This window comes from Sinohyriopsis cumingii, chromosome 18, assembly GCF_028554795.1.
Source record: "Sinohyriopsis cumingii isolate HCF-2022 chromosome 18, ASM2855479v2, whole genome shotgun sequence".
NCBI lineage: Eukaryota > Metazoa > Mollusca > Bivalvia > Unionida > Unionidae > Sinohyriopsis > Sinohyriopsis cumingii.
This window is the reverse complement of record NC_142978.1, coordinates 26,839,721-26,860,768: the sequence shown is the minus strand read 5'-3', so window position 1 is coordinate 26,860,768 and position 21,048 is coordinate 26,839,721. Positions and strand designations below refer to the sequence as shown.

Sequence of the window (21,048 nt, the reverse complement as noted above, 5' to 3'; positions counted from 1 at the left end):
GAGCAGTCTGTACTGATGATAGGCAGACCATCTTCTATATCGCTAGCACCCAGGCCAATCATACGACAGGCAGGCCAGCCAGCTGTTCCATCAGTACCAGACTTTCATATGTTCACATGGGAGAGTTAGTGACATTTTCCAAGAGGACAGTATTGAGTCATGTCAATTGGTATGGCTCATCCAGAGCTGCAAGTGGAACCAGGTTAGTATTCGACACACTGTGATGAAACGCCAACAGATCAGCCATACTCAGATGGAACAGACTGAATTTAACTTCAAAGCCACAGTCGAGGACATTTATAGGGTGTTGGCAACTTCAGAATGCCCTCCAGCTCCAGCTTCTCAAAATTATACTGATAAAGCATCAGTAGATTTTGACAAGGAAGAAGAGACACCATCCTTACGGCTTCTTCCCTCGTAAGCTAAAATTTAAGGTGACCACCTGTCTGGTGGAATTGTGGACCCAGGGAATTCTGAGGCTTTCCTTTCAAGAAGCCAGATATCAGTGACATTCTCAGCTCACTGGTACGACACTCACTCAGACACCTTCAGTACAGGTGTCCCTTTTGATTTCAAAGAAACAAAATCTAGCAGCAAGACACATGTCCACACCACTGTTTTTAAAGTGGACAAGAATGTGTCCATGCCACATTAAAGCTAATCTGGAACATAGTTACTATGTTTTCAATGTTACATTTAAAGGTCAATTTGTAGAGTGCTTCGGCCAACTTCAACCCGAAATGACGTAACGCATGTCTGCAGTCTACATCACACAAGCCTCATCCTAACCTATCTTTATGGGTGTCCCCGTTTGGGTCGCTGTTACTCTATGGAGGAATATTTTTGAAGATGTTTGGAGGCAGGAAGCTCAGGAAATGGCCCCTCCAATTTGCTACTCAACCCAAACATGCATTTCAAAATGACCAGCCCCTGCCACTGTGGAGAGACTATAAGCAGACTAGGGACAAGGGATCGTTTCAGTCGGATGTGCAGTATAGATCTTAGCCCAATGCCAGGAGACAGCAGTCTAGAAAAGCAAAGAGCCAACCATGCAGAGGTCACAAGAAACCAACTTTCTCCACCTTCAAGCTTCCTAACTCTAGACATTGATCTACCCACCCCACCCAATGTGTGATGCAGTTCATTTCAGAGGGGCTTTGGATTTCATTTATCCTATTCCTCCTCTCCTCTCTTCACAGATGTACCATCAGATCAGGAGAGGGATGCCTTTCAGTAGCAGAGAAATTTTACAAAGACCTTAATCTCAGGTTTTTTTTGGCAGACTTGATTTCACTCGTCTGTCTTTTTATGTGCCACTTACAAATGATGTTGCTAGCAAAACGGTATCCATTTTCAAAATCCCTTGATCAGAAAATCATCATTACGCACAAGATATGATCATTCCTGCATCATTGATTCAACTCAGATTGGCTGACCATAAGGATCCCATTGGAGAAACTGCAAGTGGAATTATGCCAATATGTACAGTTCAGGTGCCCACCTGTTGTCAGACTTAACTACTGTCAACGGCACATGGGAACCAAAGGAGCGGCCGCTACACATTAACCTTTTTGAAATGGAGGCTGTCATCAATGCCTTTCACTTCTGGAAGGATTGACTCTCAGGCAAAATAGTTCTCATTGCATCTTATAAAGTCTGTGGTGGTATCCTACCTCCTCAAACAATCAGGCATCAAATCACCCAACATGTGTATTCTGATTTGACAGCTTCTATGTTAGTGGGACAATCTCTATATCAACATACAAATCTGACACATTCCTGGCAGACTTGAGTGTCTTGGCCAACACTCTATCCAAGAAAGGTCAAGTCACACAGAATAGTCTCTCCATCAAACGATCTTAATTCAGATCTGCACAATTTGGTTGCATTTGATGATCAGTCTTTTGTGACAAGGTGGAATCACAAGTTGCCCACCTTGGTCCCTCCAGTTCCAGACTCAAGCTTGTGCCATGGATGCTTTGTCAATCAATTGGGAGTGGTTTTGTGCATTTTCATATTTCCCCAAAATGGTCGTGGTACCAAAGATAACCTACAAGTTACAGGATCCGAAATGCAAGATGATTCTGATGGCCTCTCTTTGATGGGACAAGTCCTGGGTTACTGATCTACTCGATCAACCTAGATATAGATCTGCCCAGGAAGTTTCTGGCCTGAATCTTCTGAAGCAGCCACTGTCAGGGGTGTTCCATCACCCCCCCACCCCCGACCGCCTTCTTTTTCATGCTTGGCTCTTGTCTGGACAGACTTGCAAGACAAACAATTTAAACCTTTTTGTGGAGATAACTCAAGAGCAAAAAGGCCCTCCACAAAGAAAGCTTACGAGTGATAGTGGCGTGTTTGCTGGGACTGATGCCATATCATTTTCTGAGTGCCTCAATCCCTCAACTGGCTGACATTTTTCTCCTATCAAAGGCTATGCTCCATGATATCAGACTCACTCTGGCATCATGGTAGACGTGATTTTGGGTATGATCAATTGGATCTTTTAGCCAGTTTTGATCTCAGTCGACCAAAATCCATCACTATGTTCCTAGATAGGTCGAGAACATTGGCCCGGCAAGATCCTGTTTACGCATTGAAGCACTACTTGAAATGCACAGAGACGAGTCATGGCATGTGCTAACACCTCTTTCGTCTAGTGAAAGCCAGGAAACAGGATATCACTGCTCAAGCCCTTGCTTTGTGGCTGAAATGGGTTATACACTCCGTGTACTTGGATGTCTTACAAGATCAGTCACCTTGTGAAGACTACCGCTCATGGGATTAGAGCGATCTCTGCAAGCCTCACAGCCTCACGTTCGAGTATAATGTTATGATCTGTATTACAGTAGAAGCTGTTGGCTGACATGCAGAGTCAACCTTCTTGAGTTTTGTCCAAAACTTTTAACTTCACAGAGGAGGCGAACCTTTAGTATTGTAGGTCTGATCGTGGCAGCCCAGATGACCACCAGACCCAATTCCAACAATCAACACAGCCTATCTTCTTTGCTGGATTCACCAGTAAATTGTTTTAGGTACGATTATTTCAGATTTTATCTTTTTAACGTTATGTATGGGTCACAGATCAAGTGTCTCTAGAATGTGTTGCATATGTAATTAGGAGAACTGGTTATCATTTGCATGGAAAATCCATCCATTATTCCCAGAAGGATACCCAAGGTAGAGGTCAAATGCTCAGCATTTCCTCTTACCTAATGTTCTAACGTTATGTGATTGGGGAATGAATTTTAAGGAGAAAGTAAATTTTTTAGTAAACTATGTTTCTCTGAGAATACTTAAGCAATCACATCACTTAAAAAACCCTCCTATCCACCCTATGTGAGCATCCTTGTAAGTTTATTGATCACCTATAATAATAATAAAAACTAGTGACACCTGGCAGTGGTAAGGGGAGGTAATTGTCAAGAGTTATTGCCCCCTTATTCTTCATGAGATAGACGGAAAAATATGACTTTTCTTCTTTTAGTATGGCTGGATTTGCGAGGTAGCAGGCTTATATTCCTAAAGTAAAGTGATTGTGTAAGTATTCTTGGAGAAACATAATTTACTTATAGATGGATATTTTGCAAATGTATTGGGTGACAACGTGATTTGATTGTTCCCCTCTCTCAGCAGAACAAATAATGTGTATAATACCAGCTGTGATGATTATATTCTGTGAATTGGAGGAGTATAAATTTGCATAGTTGCATGTTCAGTCTGTTCTTTCCAGATGCTGACAGAGTTGCAAATGTGTAATGGAAATTGTTTTGTTCATATGTCCATTACAAACATCCTGGGAAAGTTAGGAGTTCATTTGGGAGTGCCCCCATTATTTAGGCAGCCCTTTTGGCATAAGGCCCCTACCCATATCTGATCAGTGACTTCAAGCCTATAAGACTGGGTACATGGAGCATTTTTCATGCCATACATTGCTGCTCTGCCTCGATCAGCCATTTCAGTCAGCCAGCTGGACATAACCTATTGTCCATTGACCAGAGATATGTTACTGCAGAGAACTGCACCTGATTCCAGCCATGGTATCTGAGTGATTGATCTGTCCATTTTACTGCACTTTGTACATGGGCCATTCAGCACACTCTCTGACTCTCTGTACCAGCAACACAAACCTTGGGACTTTACTCTGTACACATTCAACCAGCAAATAGTTTTTCCCAGTTTATCTATTTTTAGAGGTACCATGCAACACTTATAGACAGTGGCAATTCTGAGTCTACTGTCCAGCTGACACCTTCGCATACCATCTAACCGGCCATCCAGCACATTTTCTAGCTGTCCAGACATATTGTAGCATTTGTCCAGCTGTTCATTTAACCAGTATGTCTTTTGTTCACAGTTTATCTGATGGAAACCTACCATGACACGCCTAAAAATGTTTCATCCATGCCTTTATATGGACATGGATTTAGTGTGAGATGAAGAAAGACAACTCCCAAAGTGAATGCAGGCATAATCTTGATGATATTGCATAATCTGATCCCACACCACCTCCTACTACTACTCTGACCCCAGTCCTGTAATGTGATGGCTTCATTAAACATGCAAGATGAGGACAAATATCCTTCTTTCTGTATACTGTTACAGTCAGCAAGGATAAAATATTAGACCATTTGATGAATAAGAGTCATGATCAAGATAATTCTAAGGCATATTTTTAAGAAAGCCATCTACCAGCAACATTTTCACTATTTCAATATCAAACGCATTCTGTCACATTAGACATTGCAACAGTGAATATGATGACCATTCTGTTATATTATTTGGATAAGAATGTTTTCTGTTCTACATTAAGCTTAAGCATAACATTGTAGCAAAGTCTTCCATGTCAGAACCAACAAAAAGGATGAGGCAGCAGACATGCTCAGGAGTCTAGGGCCACTATTGCTAAGGTCATCAACAGAGCTGTACACTGTTTTATAGCTGTTGCCCTGAAGCTTAAAGCTAATTTTGATTTTGTGAGACAAGATGCCTGTCTTTGCATATCTTTACTTGTGTCAAATAATTCCTTGACTTTTCATGGTAGTAGCAGAGAGTTACAGAGCTAGGCAACACAGCAACTGCCTTTACAACTTGCCTTGCCACTTGCACTGGCATTCAGCTGAAGTAATCACAGCTTCATTGGAGAGTTGATTGTCTGCAAAGCAGCATGAGACCACACACTGCCCAACAACATTTTTTACCTCATTTGAATTTTAGGTGGCACCAGGCCCCCCAGTTCAGGGGGCAATTTAATTAAGAGAATAAGAAATAAGGTCTCCCCTAGCCTCCCAGTAACTGTCATTGACTTGACACCCCACCTGCCAGCAGGCAGCCTTTTGATTGTCAGCAGACTTGTTATATTTCAACATTATTGGATTGAAACTTTTTTCTCAATAATGAATGGGCAATCCAGGTTGTTTTAAAGTGGTTATGGATTTCATTTACCCAATCCCTTCCCCTTTGTCTTTCTTTTTCATGATCAGATTTGCCATCATATTTGGAGAAGGCAGATATTTTGCAGATTGAGATTTGCATAGCTGCCTACTCTCACAATTTTGTCATGAATTTCATGACTTTTTCAGCGATACACGCATTGCCACTTACCATGCAAAAAAATCATGAATTCCCCAATTCTCAGTTATTTTAAATCTTTAATAAAATAACCGATTTCCTGTTAAGCACTTATCGGTAGTTGCTGAAACAGTCCGGTACTGCTGGTTGCGATATTAGTGGAGCTATAGCTGATTGATAGTTGGCCCGGTAGCAAGCATTTTAGCATATTTTAATCTAAATGTATAAGATTAGTTTTACAAATGCTTTTAAGAGAAACTGGGGCTTAACCGGAATTTTGCTCTGCACATGCGCCGCAAACACTGATTTGAATTACCATTCAGCACTGCATCTTGAAAATGTCTTCACCAACAAGGAAAAAGAAATGTATTGCACAGAAAAGTGAAGTGTAGTTTGGAATATACCAAAAATTGGCCATGCATTCAGCCATCAAACACCGATATACATCATGCTTTTTGCACGCAGTGTGCCACAAATTTTAGCATTGGGCATAGTGGCAGAGATGATGTGAGGAAGCACATTGGTAGCAAAAAGCACATAGAGGTTGGGAAAGTTAAGAACTCGCAGCAGATTTCAGATCTCGGCATAAGACCTTCAAGCTACCGGCACTGAAACATTGTGAATTTTGTTGTTGAACACAATCTACCTATATCAGCTGGAGACCATGCTAAACATTTGTTTTGAAAAATATTCCTGGACTCAAAGATCGATTCACAAATTTATGTCATAATTCACTAATTTTTATCCTTATTTGCACTAATTGCGAGCCTGGATGGTTGGGAGCTATGGATTTGGTCATTACATGACCAGTAGGTAGTTTTAGTCAAGGCTTTTTCTTGTGTCCAAAGCTAATGCAAAACTTAGGCCAGTCATTTGCTTTAGCTGACTTATTGTTGCACTGAAGTTGTGAATGGAAATGGCATGGTCTTCATGCTTTCCAAATTTAGAAGTGAATTTGTGGTAGATAACCAATGCTTATTCTCAAGTCTCTAGTCACCCAGTTTCATGCAAGTTCCTGCAGTTTGCATACCAAGGAAAAATCAACTGATTCTATGTGCTCCCATTCTGTCTCGACTTTAGTTTTTGGACATTCACAGAAATCGCCAACTACATTGTAACTTTGATCTGGTGACTGTGGCATATCTGGATGACATGAAAGAAACATGGTAGATTTAATTTTGGTGAAGGGTAGAAATAATCTTCTGTTCCTTTTAGGTCATCTAGGCTTTTAGTGAATTGGAAAAAAATCCTGATCTCATGCCATTCCATCATTTTGTGCACCTGCGTATGGGGTTTGTATGTTTGGGGGAGCCTGCCTGTTGCTTTGCTTCATCATGGTATGTGGCAAGTGGGGTCTGGATGACCAGTGCAGAAAGTCCCACTCCACAACACGTTACTATCAAACGTTACTGCTTCATCATCTTAAAAACATTCAGGCATCATAGTAGAGGGTTATAGGACATGCTAAGGTCCAATTAAACTTGCTAGCTCATTTTCATCTGATGAGGCCCAGATCACTCACCTTCTTTCTTTTGTGGAATTTTTTGTGGGTTTTTTAAAATAAATTTGCATCATCTCAGATAAGGGCTGTTCCAGTAAAACATAATCCACTTAAGGACAGCACTTCAAAAAAACTTTTGGAGGAGGTTGTGCTTCCAACTATTTTGATTCTGACAGTGGAAGGTTGGTTAGGAAAATCACTTCTGTTGTGGGTTGTGTTAACAAAATGAGAAATCGCTGGTGGGGTTGTCAGAAAAAAAGAAATGAATATATATTTAAAATCACATCTAACTCCCTCCTAGTGGTCTAACGTGAATAAAACATTCGGTCAGAATATGATGCCAGTACACGTAAGTGAACATAATTTGTATGAATTTGCGTACTTTTAAGGCAGTGGTACGCATTCTGCAAATTACATCAACGTCGCAGATATAAAACTAGTGCTTTGCGCAGTATGCAATTTTTATTAAACTTTTAACTTCAAAAGTGCTATTCACGATATAATTCATGCTGGCAGTAGCGGTCTCACAGCACTTATGCGACATCCAGATAGCTGGATACTTCGACATGAATTGCTGTTAAACTAAATTGATTGGTTCTTTGGGCCTTGGAACTAGCATTTTATGGACGTGTTAACCTTATTTTCATCATGGAAGTTTTACAAATGCATGCTTTGAATAAGGGCCACACAGGAAACCAAAATGGCTGAATAACAGGGTTTGTCTTCAGACGTTTTCAGTCGGCAAATACTGACTGGTGATAGCTATGATGACAATGAATCTCATGTATATTGGTCTGTTGAACATTGGGAAAATGTCACTGGAAATACCAATGTGTGATTTTGAGCCCAAAATTGATGTTGAGTGTGAGTCTGATGTACGAGTTGGATGGACAATAGGATAGTTACATTTAAAGATATCCATGTCTGAACAAGCAGACTATGGGAATGTTGGACTTAAAACCCTAATACAGTATTATGGAAGAGAAAAAATCTGGCATAAGAGGCAGCAATGTCCTGATACAAGGAAGTGAATCTTTGGCAGAGTTCTTGTTAGTGAAAACTAAGTGGTCTCAGAAATGCTCAGTCACGCGTATTTCGATGCCAATTTTTTATTGGGGATGCAGAAAATCACTTAGGTGAGAGTCCTCCGTACGCTTGTAATAGGTGGGCGGTAAAATTCAAAGACTTACCAGTCCTGCTTCAGCAACCTACTTAGTGGGAAAATGTGTAGATCAATTAGCTGTGCTGATATTTACAATGACAGAATTTAGTGGCTGAAACCCCTTGCCAATGTACGTATCACTAATATGAGTACATCAAAGGAACATGCTGCAATAGCTGGGCAGCAAGATCAAAGGCCTTGACTGGCAGCTGGGTGGGAAAATCTACTGATATTTACAGTGCTTGATTTCAGAGGCAGAAAGACCCAGAGATGTACATTTGGTCATTTATAACAGTACATCAAATAAACAACTTTAGCTTAAATTATTGTGTTCATTTCTGAGTGTAGCAGAATAAGCAGTGCATGTGACTTAGGAATCATGACATGTTGAGACTTGGACTTGAATGAGTATTTTGGGGTTCAACGACAAACTGATGAAGATTGTAACAAGATTCAGGAGAGAGCTAAAGTTGCTAGAACTGATAGTTTGGATGGGACAGTAGCCAAGTGTAAGAAAGTGTGTGACGCCTAGCTAAGTGCTTTGAATAAGACCCAAGTTTGTTTCACTGGAACGGTCCTAATTTTTATGACGAATTTGAGCATAAAGTTTTTCGCTTACCCGCAACTACCTTTGAATTGGGACCCCGAGTGGCCTAAAGCGCTTTCCTTTTTGGATCGCTGCCCTCTCACCTTTGTCTTTGTGGGTTCGAGTCTAGTATTCATCCAATGTGGGTACGTGAGAAAGCATGCAAGTAGCTTCTCGTAGGTCAGTGGTTCTTTTTGGGGTTTTCCCCGCCATGTATAGCCTATCGTGTGCTGAAAAATGACGTTAAACCCTACAACAACAACGAACTTTGAATTTATGCAAAGGGGCATAACTTGTATCTGTCTACAGAGAAAGTGCAGATAATTGTAATGCCATAAAATTTGCAATACATTGTGCAAGTATATTCAAGACCAAATCTGTTTCAGTTTATCTGATAACTTCATACAGCATGTTCAGGACTATGTCAAGTTAGCTGTTGACCTTACACTGTGTTCTACTCATTCATGCCACAGAGCTTACAAGATCCTTCTAACTTGTTCTGTTCCTTAGGAAAACAGAAAGTGTGGATGTAATGGATGCTGTTGGAAGCAACATTATAGTCAGCACAAGAACAAATGAAGTCCTGAGAATTCTACCCAGGTTAAACGAGGTCAGTTCTTGTCAATTTTATCTCATATTTAGAGTATGATGATTTAGGTATTACATTTCCTGTTTATTACAGATTTGAAAGTCATTGGCTTGCAGGATGTTTGGTTGCATAGAACCTTTGTATCTTACTTAGATGTTCCTTGAAGAGAGAGACCCTTTTGGTTAGAACAGTCCTGAAAGCTTAGTGATCAAGCCACTTCATTACATGTCTGCATTCTGATGTTCAGTTGGTGATGGTATTTATTATGTCTAGTCTGTTGCCAATCCATGATCAACATCTTTCTGAACACACAGTATCCTTCAACTCAAAAAGACCATGTAAAAGCTTTCAGTTTAAGTGAAGTTAAGGAAAATGTTTAATAGTAGCGTGTTGTGACAGCATTATATTACACTGCAGTATAAGATCACTAATTATGGCTCCGCTTGATAAAAAATATGCTGAACCCTGTATGAATCACAATGTCCCTAAATTTTGAACAGGTCTTTTATATGTGGACACAATATTTCAGGACCAATATCTTAGATTGATACATAGAACATAGTTTCTCTTAGTATCAGAAATTTTGTTTCTGCAAGATAACTTTAATAGAAACCATTGGATTATAATCAATTTCCAGCCTTCTATGCTATTCATTTGGTGGTGTTATGGCTTCTGATTGCCACTCCTCTTAACTAGTTTTTCAGTAGCGTAATTTTACCAAGGATTGTTGGATTTTTGCAAAATATCACATGCAACTCTGTTTTGACAAGACCTAAAATGGGTATCATTCTAGATGTTCTACACCTCATTGACATTAATTTTGCCCCAGCTGACCTTTGTTTCTGCAGTTTTATATTACCAAGGTTTGTTGGATTTCAGACATATTTAACACTCAGTTTTATACTGTAGAGATGCAAACCATTCTGCATTTTGCAGAATTCTTATGAATTTTAATAAAAATTCCACATTCAGAATTATATTGACCAAATTTCAGAAAATCTGATGGGATAAATTTTGAACATGTTTTATATGTGGACACAATATTTCACGACCAATATCTTAGACTGATACATAGAACATAGTTTTTCAATGTTAAGAAGACAATGTAAAAAAAATAGAAACCAGTTGAATAGACTGTAAATAGGTGAAAAATTTTCAGCAGAGATGAAGAGAAAATTGGAGGAATATATGCACTATATGTTCATTGAAAGATTCCAAAATATTGATGCCAGATTTCTTGATACCATTCTTGAGACCATTGATGAGTTTTCCAGCATTTCACAATGTCATTTCAGTGTCATTGAAGGAATTATGCCCGATGGCCTGACCTCCTGACTTTTCAGCATTATTACTTTACCAAAGATTGTCTGATTTGAATCAAATTTAACCCTGTTGAGCAAACTGTAGCTGGTGGGCTCAGTGATATGCATTCATGACCATTAGTTTTTTATGTATCCCACCCTATTAGGAGCAATCACTTTAGCATCTATTTGCATACCCATACATAATGCCTATCCATGTAGATTACCTTGTTGTTAACCTTTTTTCTACTTCAGTAATCTGGCCAGTTTTTAAAGTACATTTGGCCACAGAGTTGTATTTTACATTTTTATGGATACATTTTGATGTGTACAAAATAAATTTACTGACAGTTTCAGGGCAGGCTTGACATAAAGGCCTCAGTTTTTTGTTACTCTTTTACAACCGTCAGGTGAAGATCAAATATAATTTTCCCTTGTTTTTGTAACCATGAACAAGACTTTATGGACAGGTAAAACCAAAACAAACAGTTTCAGAATGTTACAAAGAAACATAATGTTACAAAGAAACATTACTATAAGTGTGTGTGTGTGATTTAGATTTTTAACGTAGCTTTAACAATATTTCAGTCATATTGCTACGATGTCTGCATTGTGACAGTTTATAGTGATGTCTAGCACTGGGGCATCATGGCACAGGCATGTAGCATGATGTCCTACCCAGTCACATTATCCTGACACCAGGCCAACCAGTCCACCCACTAACCTCTTAATGCTGAGCGCCAAGCGAGGCAGCTGTTAGTACCATTTTTGTAAGTCTTTGGTATGACTCGGCCGGGGTTTGAACCCGCGACCTCCTGCATCCGAGGCGGACGCTCTAAACACCAGGCCACCAGAGCAGTCCATTACTATAATGGTATTTTTCTTTCATCTCCTGTGCATCACTTCAGTGTTGAAATTCTTTAAGAAGTCAGTATTTAAGTTTCTAATGTAAATATGTTAAGGGAAATGAGAAGGAATTACCTGATTTGTTACACATAATTTGTAGTCTGAAACATTGATACATCTTACTAAGATTAAGACAATGATGATATCCAAGTCTGTTTTTCATGTTTGTCATTCTACTGGTCATAACCAGCTTTTGCAATGGCCTGTTGACCATCATTGACCATCCAGTTGTCCATTAAAACAAGTTTTTCTTGTAACTCCTCTTAAACTACTTGGAGGATTGCCATGAAACTTTAAAATTAGTGCCAATCTGACATCCAGTATAGCCACAATTGCAGCAGTCTGGAAAATCTTATTAATGCTATTCCTCCATATTGTCATCAAAACTCTAAAGGTGTCTAGTTTGCTATAAATGAAAACGATTCTGATCTTATGTCTAGTATGGCTGCCACAGTGGCTGGTTTGAAAATCTTATTTGGAATTTTTGGAACAGATGAGTATCAGTCCCTTCAAGGGACTCCTGTTTATATTAATATTCCATCATGGTTATTATAATTAATGTGTAATGAATTGCTAACATTATGTGGAAATGATTAATACAAGGAAAATAACTATACTCACGATCTTGTTTGTATTGGAATGATGTCTCAGTGAAAACAATTGTTTATTTTAAAACTAGGAGATAAATGAGGAGTGGATATCAGACAAGACTCGTTTCGCATATGATGGTCTGAAGAGACAGCGGCTAACTAATCCCTTCGTGAAGGATGATAAGGGCAACCTTGTTCTGGCCAAATGGGAGGAGGCTCTTACATTAGCTGCTAAAAAGGTCAGTATGTGTGTCAGGGAAGATGATGACAGAATGGATACATTGGCATTTCCTCCCATCTGCTGGGGTAGTTTAGTTATACACACATATCCCTTGGTCCCTGATCAGTTTTGTTACAATTGCAACTCATCTGAGGGAATTTTTCTGGTTGATTCATTTGGATCAGTTGAACTAATGAATCTACGAGAATAATTCCCTCAGATGAATTAAAATACTGATGAAAACAATCAGGGACTTAGAGTGACTAAACCAACCCATCAGATGGGAGGGAACACTTCTGCATCCATTTATTCATTATCTTCTCTAAGTTTATATTCTGTTGGAAGTGAAGGTGATCCTTTATGGGAAACACATCAAACCGATCCCAAAACCACTGGGAGCCCAATGAGCCTATACAAGAAAGCATCAGCACTTTTCTCTCTCTTCTACACATACATTTATTAGAAGAAATGAGATTACAAACAAAAAGAGAAAACTGGAAGAACCAGTTACAAAATGCCCAGAAGCAAAATGTCTGCTACTACTTCCCCATTCAATCCTGCTTAATAAAAAAGCAAGAAAACTTCTTTCCAAATTTGTGAAAGTATAAAACGGTGGCTGATTATCTTCAACAGTGTGGCCTTAAAGGGAACATTGCTCAAGGACTGGAAATCAACTATGCCTGAGATTCCCAGATTGTCCCAAATTTGTCAGTGCATGGAAGAACATTCTTCTAGAAGCCTCAAAGAAACTAACCAGCTTGACATTCACCCACTCAGTCAATACAATTGATGAGTGTAATTTAGCCTTCCAGAATGCTAAGGAAAAACTATTAGAGACTTGCCCAGACCTCCTCAAGAGTACAGAAAATACTTTAAAATGTATATATGAACATTTATCTCACTTTTGTCATGTGAAATACGATACATATTTTAATGAAAACAAGAGTGTGAAAAGAGAAGTGAAACATAATGAACAGTCTAATTTCAGAAATCAAATCAGGAGCCACAGAGGATATGGAAGAAGGAATAATACCCATGTGGGTATTCTAAAAGACTTTTTTGCTAATTGAGCAAATTTCAATAATAATTCAAATATTAAAGACACTCATCTTTCTGTCTCTTATTTTGTCATAAATTTTTCCAGCTGTCCTGTTACTAAGTCACATATTGCAGTCCTAAACAAGAGATTGTCTTTTAGTCCTACTGTTAGGGAAATTAATCTTGGTCAAATTCATAAGGACTTACATAGCTTATTTTGACGGATCAGACTCAAACCTTTTTTTTATGATAACACCATAAAGGTGTCAAAGGGTACTTGGGTAAACCCTGTTCATAATTACCTGGGTAATAAAATTAGCTGTAGGTACCTGTTATGTTCATGTTAAAAAAATAACATGTTTCAAAATTCAGATCAAAGATTATATCTTGCATTATCAGGAGCGAGCGAGACAGAATAATGAGTACAGTTTGAGCAAGGATGGCGCTGATTTAAAAAAGTTGTCACCAAAAAAATTGTGAACCTCAATATTTTGTCACCAATTTTCAATAAATGTCACCATTTTCATAATACATTACTATCCGTTTCTCTCAACATAGGTAATATTGTCAAGATGGGGGGGGGCCTGAAAATAAATTGAAATTTTGCATACAAGTGAAATTTTTAAGACGTGACCTGTCATCAGTGACTTGGATTTACACAGAAAAAAATGGAAATTTTGATTAAATGAAGACAGCTAGTCTGAAATACACTTGTATATTGACAACTTTTGTTTAGTACACTCCACAACGTGTTAAATAGTATACATGCATATGAAAAATCCATGAATTCAAATAATCGATCATATGTTTGAAAATTCATGTATCGGTCAAATCCGGTTAGAGAACACAACTAAAACATACATGTAAAACATGGTGGTCCTCATTTGATCGATATCCCATTGTCAGCAAACACGTTTCTTGAAATAATTCACTCTGATATTTATTATCCTAGTAGCACATGGCTGTATAGCTGTTTATATTGTACATGTACTTAAATTGGCCTAAATTTGGTCAGCCAGAGACAACTACTATGATGCCAAGGCTATCAAGGGGATGAGGCTATTCATAGGGAAACAAAAACATGTGAACAAATTAAAAAGTTTTAACATTGTTGCAAGATGTCCAACCTTAATTTAACTTGACGACCAGATATACATTGTTTGAAATATTGGAACTTGAATTGGGGTTTTAAACCGCCATTGGTAGCGATCGTAAGCATGAACGTTTTGGTTACAAACAGGAAACTTTCACTTCACAACAAATATGTTCCAATCACTATGAAAAATGAAATAATGCTTTTATTTAAATTTGTTCCCAACTTTCTTGTACTAATCGATATGGATTTAGCCAATTTATGACAAGAATTTTAACTAACTGCTGATCCAGGTAATTAGCCAAAATAAATGTACATTTTCAATATGATATTCTGTAATTGTGGCATATAATATATAGATTATACTCTTTATGTTCAGACTGCACTTTTTTGCTACTCATATTAGTAATAATTACAATTATACCTCTCAGGGGCTGACATGTATGAACTTAAAACAGTAGTTTAGGTACACATTTAATATAATTTCTCTTTGATTGAGTACCCAGGTGACTTTTTCTAAACATTTGACATCTTTAATACACCAACGGTGGATGATGACACTATTTCAGAAACTAAATGATTAATACATTTTTCTTAAAAGTACATGGACTCCACCCAACCAGAACGAATATAATGAGGCATTTTCAAATTGGTGAAATTGTCATGGTTAAACTGGAAGCAAAAAAAGGATAACACCTGAATATCACAAAAGATGAAACCAGGTCCTCCATGAACTAAGCAATAACAAAAATATGATTGAAAAAGCCGTTAAAGACCTATTGTAATCATGAACTCTGATGAGTTTGTGGATGACTTCCATTTTGGTTAGAAAACAAGACTTGATTTAGGAATAAAAGGGTTGGAAAGAAAAAAGAAAAGTGGTTTTGGAATATTAACTTTAGTTCTAGACTTTGTACCTTGAATAAAGTTTGTGAAAGGCTTGCACTTATGGTGTGAAAGAGGTTTATTGATTCTGGGGTCATAACTTTACTTTCAACAACTCCCATTGTCTACCAGTTGGTAAAACTGCTATGGGAACTAAAGTTGACCTGTTATATGCCAACATTTTTATGGGTGATGCTGAACTGAATATGCTAAAATCTGCAACATATAAACCTTACATTTATCAAAGGTTTATAGATCATATTTTTATGATATGGATTGGTTCAGAGCTGGAATTAAATTCCACCTATACTGTAACAGTTACAATAAAACTTAAGTTTACAATTGATTAATCTAAGGAAAAAGTCACATTCCTCGATACTAGAGTTATTCGTGAAAACAACACAATAACATTTGATTTATACTGTAAACATACAGGGAAATATTTTATCTACATTATGTATACTCCAATCCATATCACTGTAAAAAAAATCTGGTCCATTTTGTCAGTTATTGAGAATTAGATGAATCTATATTGAACATTTGGACTTTGAAAATATGCCTTGCATCTCATTCAGTTCTGTGAAGGAACTACGATTCTAACATAACCTTTTAACAAAGCACACTGGATGGATCGTTAAGAACTACTGAAACCAATTCAAAACATTTTTAAAAAATAGCAGTGTAATACCAGCTATCTTCACATTTTCTCAAATATGCAATTAAAACTCTCTCACCAGTTGTCAAATTAATTTTTCCAAAGATTTTTCAAAATCCACCAACATTTGCACCGAGGATTGGTTATAAACTTAGCCACCAACTGATAAGAGTTAAGTTTTCTAGCTAACATCCAGGTCTGACTCTTAAAACATTCACATATTATAAAGTCAGATTGCAAGACCATTAATTGCAGTTTCTGCAGGAAAAGGGATAAATCTAAAATCTTTAGAAGCACTTTTACAAACATCAAATATAAATCAAAACTAAGATGACATTGTACCAAATGTAATGTCATTTATTTACTCACCTATATTAAATGTGGCAAACAATACGTTGGTGAGACTAAAAGGGAATTCCAAGTGAGAATAAAAGAGTACTTGAGGGATATAATTAATGATAAAGATTCCTCATCGCCTAAGCATTTTAATCCATCTTTCCACAGCATAGGTTGTGTTAAATATCAGACAATAGAAATTATAAAATCTGGTCTAGAGCTCTTTAGTATCAGTTTTTATAGGTATGATTGAGAACTTTTTGATATACCAATTATATATTCTGTAGCTGGTAGGGATTATCATCTCTGTTTAAATGGGAGTCCAGTCATTTGAGACATAATATTTGTGTCAGTCTGTCTGTTTGTTTTTCCTTCCAATATAATCATGAGATACACTGTTACTCACATGCAGTTTTTCTGCTCCAGATACAATTGTCGATGAATACCTGATTTGGAGATTATGAAATTTTACCTGGAGTCTTAGTGTTGGATATTTGTTTCATCAATTATAAAGGAGTTTGCAGCAGTAATGTAATTATGAGCTCACCTGACTGTAAGGATTAATGAGCTTATAGTACAACCATGTGTCCATTGTCTATCCATCAACATTTACTTTTCACCACTTTGGAGATGTATAGGATCTGATTTTGATTAAACTTGGAATTTATGCTTATGTCATCTTGATCTCAAGAGTTTTTGATGAAAGTGTTACATCCACATGTATAAATGAGGTTATCTTGCATCTGTTTTGTCAAAGCTTGTTTCGCTTCTGGAAGCCATATTTATTAATGAGCTAGTTTGGATCAAATTTGGTTCAACAATGAGCAAGATCCACACATATTAATGAGGTGATCTTCTGGATGCCATATTTCTGATCATATTTTGATAAGATTTGGAAGATAGGCTTATATGATCAGGATCTTATGAATCTGATTATCCACACATATGAATAACATGATCTTGCATTTGATTAGCAGAACTTATTAACACTCTAGATACAGTAGTTTTTTAAAAATCTATTTCAAAGAAACTTTGTAAATTGACTTAAGTTATTAAGATGTCAAGTAAGTTTTATTACAAGTAAGAGCTGTACATATTAATACATTTCAGAGCAGTTAGAGATATTAGAAATTCTATGCAATTTGAACAATGTTGTTGCTTTTAAAATGCCTGCTGTCATTCTCATTCTGATTAAAGCAAGGGAAGTAATTCTTTATATGGACTAAAGAGAATCACAGGTTTGGAATTACAGTTTTCAGCTACTTAAGGAAAGAAACTCAGGAAAATAAATCTAAGATAAATTTTTTTATTTAAATAACATTACCCACAAGCTGAATTGCTTTCCATTCCAGGACTTGTCACTCATCCAAGCAACATTATGCATGGTTCCTTACTCCAATTAGTTTTGGAAGGTCCTAGAACTGGAAAGAATAAGTTCTGAGTCTGTCACTGGCATCGCAGCCCACATAGTGAATACTGTCCTCTTTCCTTTGGAAAATGTGCATGTTACACATGTGCAATATTGCTTAACAAAAATTAACTTCATTCTTAGTTTTATTTTTGGCATTCCACCTATCTTTTTGTTTCAATCAAGTTTTAGCCATGACAGTCCTTGCTGTAATTGACTACTGATTTTAGGGGTTTTTCGTGCCTTATTTGGTCAACAGTGTTTTCATTAATTTTATCCCTTTTCATTGTTCCATTGCTGCGGTAAAATATCATCTACCTGTTTTGGTTCCAGATTTTTTGTGTTTGCATATATTTTTCTATGTGAGAGTATAATGTTGCAAGATGTGAGAAAGTGTAGATGTAAGTGGGACATTCACCCATATGTTATTTTCACTCATTCATTATAACCATGTATTTCTCTGCATCTCTAGCTGGTGATCGATCCATTAAACTTCACATTAGCTTCAGATCTTACTGTGAGACAGGATAGGGTATCTGAGATCACCAGTCTGACTGAGACAGGAAAGTATCTGAGATCGCAAGTCTTCAATGCTAATCAAGGCCATGCTACCTCATTCATGTTTTTGGCTTGATGGAATGCTTTGTTCTTTTTACCTGATATTTACATAAGTACAACCCCTTATAGCTTGCAGCTGATGAGTGTGCGTGTTGGCCTTGTTTCCTGTACCTGATATTTTTTGTTTCAACCGATGAGTGTACCTACCATCTGCTACTGCCTTATTATCTCTTGTCATTTTTTTAATAACAAAACACAGGGATGCGTTGTATCATAATAAAGTCTGTACTGGTTGTATGTAAACATGTAATTCCTTTAACTTATATGCCTCTAAAGCTAGAGACATAAACTTGGGTCATTGATAATCCTATGTGTGTAGATCATTCTAGCACTTTTGGAATGTTGTTCTTGTCCTTTGGGGGAGGAGGCTGGGTGGGTCAGAGGAGGTGATTTTGCATAAATTTCAAATAATTTCTAAATTTCTCCGAATTAGCATGTGTGATCAGGGAAGTGTCAGCTCATATCAGAATGAGTTCACTGGGTCATTCCCTGGAATTTCTCCTACACTCCCAGGAACTTTGGCCTTTAGTCATAAAATAGAAACTGTTGAGATTTTAACCCTATAACCATGCATATGATTACAGGGCATGAAAAGTATGCATGCAGATGACACTAATCCTATACCCAGAGACTTAACACTTGCATGATTACTTGGAAACTGTTGATTTGTTTTGGTGCTGTAGGTTATTTAGTTGTTGTTGTTCTTGTTGTAGGGTTTAATGTCATTTTTCAGCACAAGATAAGTATATACATGGTGGCCAGTATAAATGGTGGAGGAAGAACCCAGGAAAACCTTGGAAAGAACCACCAACCTACGAGAATCTACTGGCAAGCTTTCTCACTTAGCAACATTAGCCGAACCCGAGACTTTAACCCATGCAGACAGAGGTGAAATGGCATTGAGATTATTTAGTATCAAGTCAGTTGGAATAAAGTGCCTTGCCCAAGGATACACCATCATAGATGACCTAGTTCGGTGCAATGGTACGATTTGAACCTGCACCCTTTCAGTCATGAGTCGGGCATGCAAACCATCAACCCACTACAGGGAACTATTGAGATAACTACCCAGTGACCATAGATACATGTACTGAGTATGAAAAGACACATTTGTTCATGCAAGTGACATTGACCCCAGAGTGAATCTTATCCCAAAAGCGTCTTAGTACCTAGGTCTTGGTTTGTAAACTCTTGTGATTCTTGCAATACATACTTAATGGTCATTAAAAGACTAATGTGCATTTCCAGTTGACATTTGCCACTGCAACAGTTTTTACCCTCTATGTCCTGTTTATGAGGCTCAGATTTTGAGTAGATGTCAAATCAGGGAAGTGTGGGGATCTGTATTTTAGAAAAAAATAAAATTGTACTTTGAAATCTTACTTTGTTACCCAGTATTCATTGTTGTACAACCAGATATAGGTTACATCTGATGGGGGTGCCTGTTTACTGTGTTCTTTATTCACTGCATCAGATGAGTATGCATGTTTACTGTATTCCTTATTCACTGCATTCAGTGAGTATGTCTGTTTACTGTGTTCCTTTCTCACTGCAGCTGATAAGTGTTCCTGGTGAGCAGATAGCTGCAGTGGCTGGAGGACTGGTGGATGCAGAGGCCCTGGTCTGTCTGAAGGACCTCCTGAACTCCCTCAACAGCGACGGTCTTTGTACAGAAGAAATCTTCCCCATGGATGGTGCTGGGTTAGTTGATAATGGGGTCCACATCAGTTGTTACATTTTTGTTGATATTATTATCTGACCTGTGATGAAAGATGAAGATGCTGGCATCAGTGATGGTGGTGGTAGCAGCTGCATCAATGTAGACATGACAGAGTTAGAGACGTATAATATTATCTTTGTTTATCTGTCAGTCCATCAAATCTTGGTTAAATTTTGCATTTGGTTATTTAAGGCACTGTGTTGGAACATCATTGTTCTCTGAACACATTTCTAGTTTTGTTAAGTTTTTGAAAGTTCTACACAGGAAATGTACATCAGAGCAGAGTGTTACACAGAAACACAGAAAGTGTACATCAGTATACAGTTACCTGGCAAGATAGTTTTCTGTGGAACAGATGGAACAGATGTCTTTATAACAGGGGGAGAGGGGAGGGATTGTTTAAATTCTGATTTTTTTTCTATCATTCTTATGAGCTCATTTGTAGTATTATTCAAGAATTCTTAATAGCAAATTTCATTACAATAATAGACCCCAGTTATTTCCTTACTCTGTAATTATAAAAAAAGGATACTTGAACAGATCTGCATTGTAGGTTCATTTTTATGTCTCTGCAACTTGTGTACTTCAGGATATAGTTTCTTCAAAAAGCAGATGAAGAGAGTAGACCAGTTAATAATATCATAGAAACATTGACTTCTTTCATTCTTGTGATGGCTTGCAGAACAGGCAGCTTTATATTAAGAATGGAAGAAGAAAAAAGAAAAAATTCTCCTGTAAATGGGAAGGTATATTGATTTACGGTCTCAGAGAGTGAAAACTCTGCAGCCCAGAATCGTGGTAAACATCTAATTGATTTGTAGCCACCTAGCAGAGAGAAAAGAAAATGATGGGTATGAGTTTTTTGCCAT

General features: G+C 37.6%; 1 protein-coding gene across 2 annotated transcripts in view; it reads left to right on the top strand.

The window, feature by feature from the left end:
• LOC149776266 (NADH-ubiquinone oxidoreductase 75 kDa subunit, mitochondrial-like) overlaps positions 1–21,048 on the top strand; it is a 123,557-nt gene that overhangs the window by 60,685 nt on the left and 41,824 nt on the right. For both annotated transcript variants that reach the window (XM_089942694.1, XM_089942693.1), the window contains exons 10-12: positions 9,331–9,430; positions 12,296–12,445; positions 20,015–20,160. In XM_089942694.1, coding sequence (XP_089798820.1) covers positions 9,331–9,430; positions 12,296–12,445; positions 20,015–20,160 — 396 coding nt within the window. The remainder of the gene's footprint in view (positions 1–9,330; positions 9,431–12,295; positions 12,446–20,014; positions 20,161–21,048) is intronic.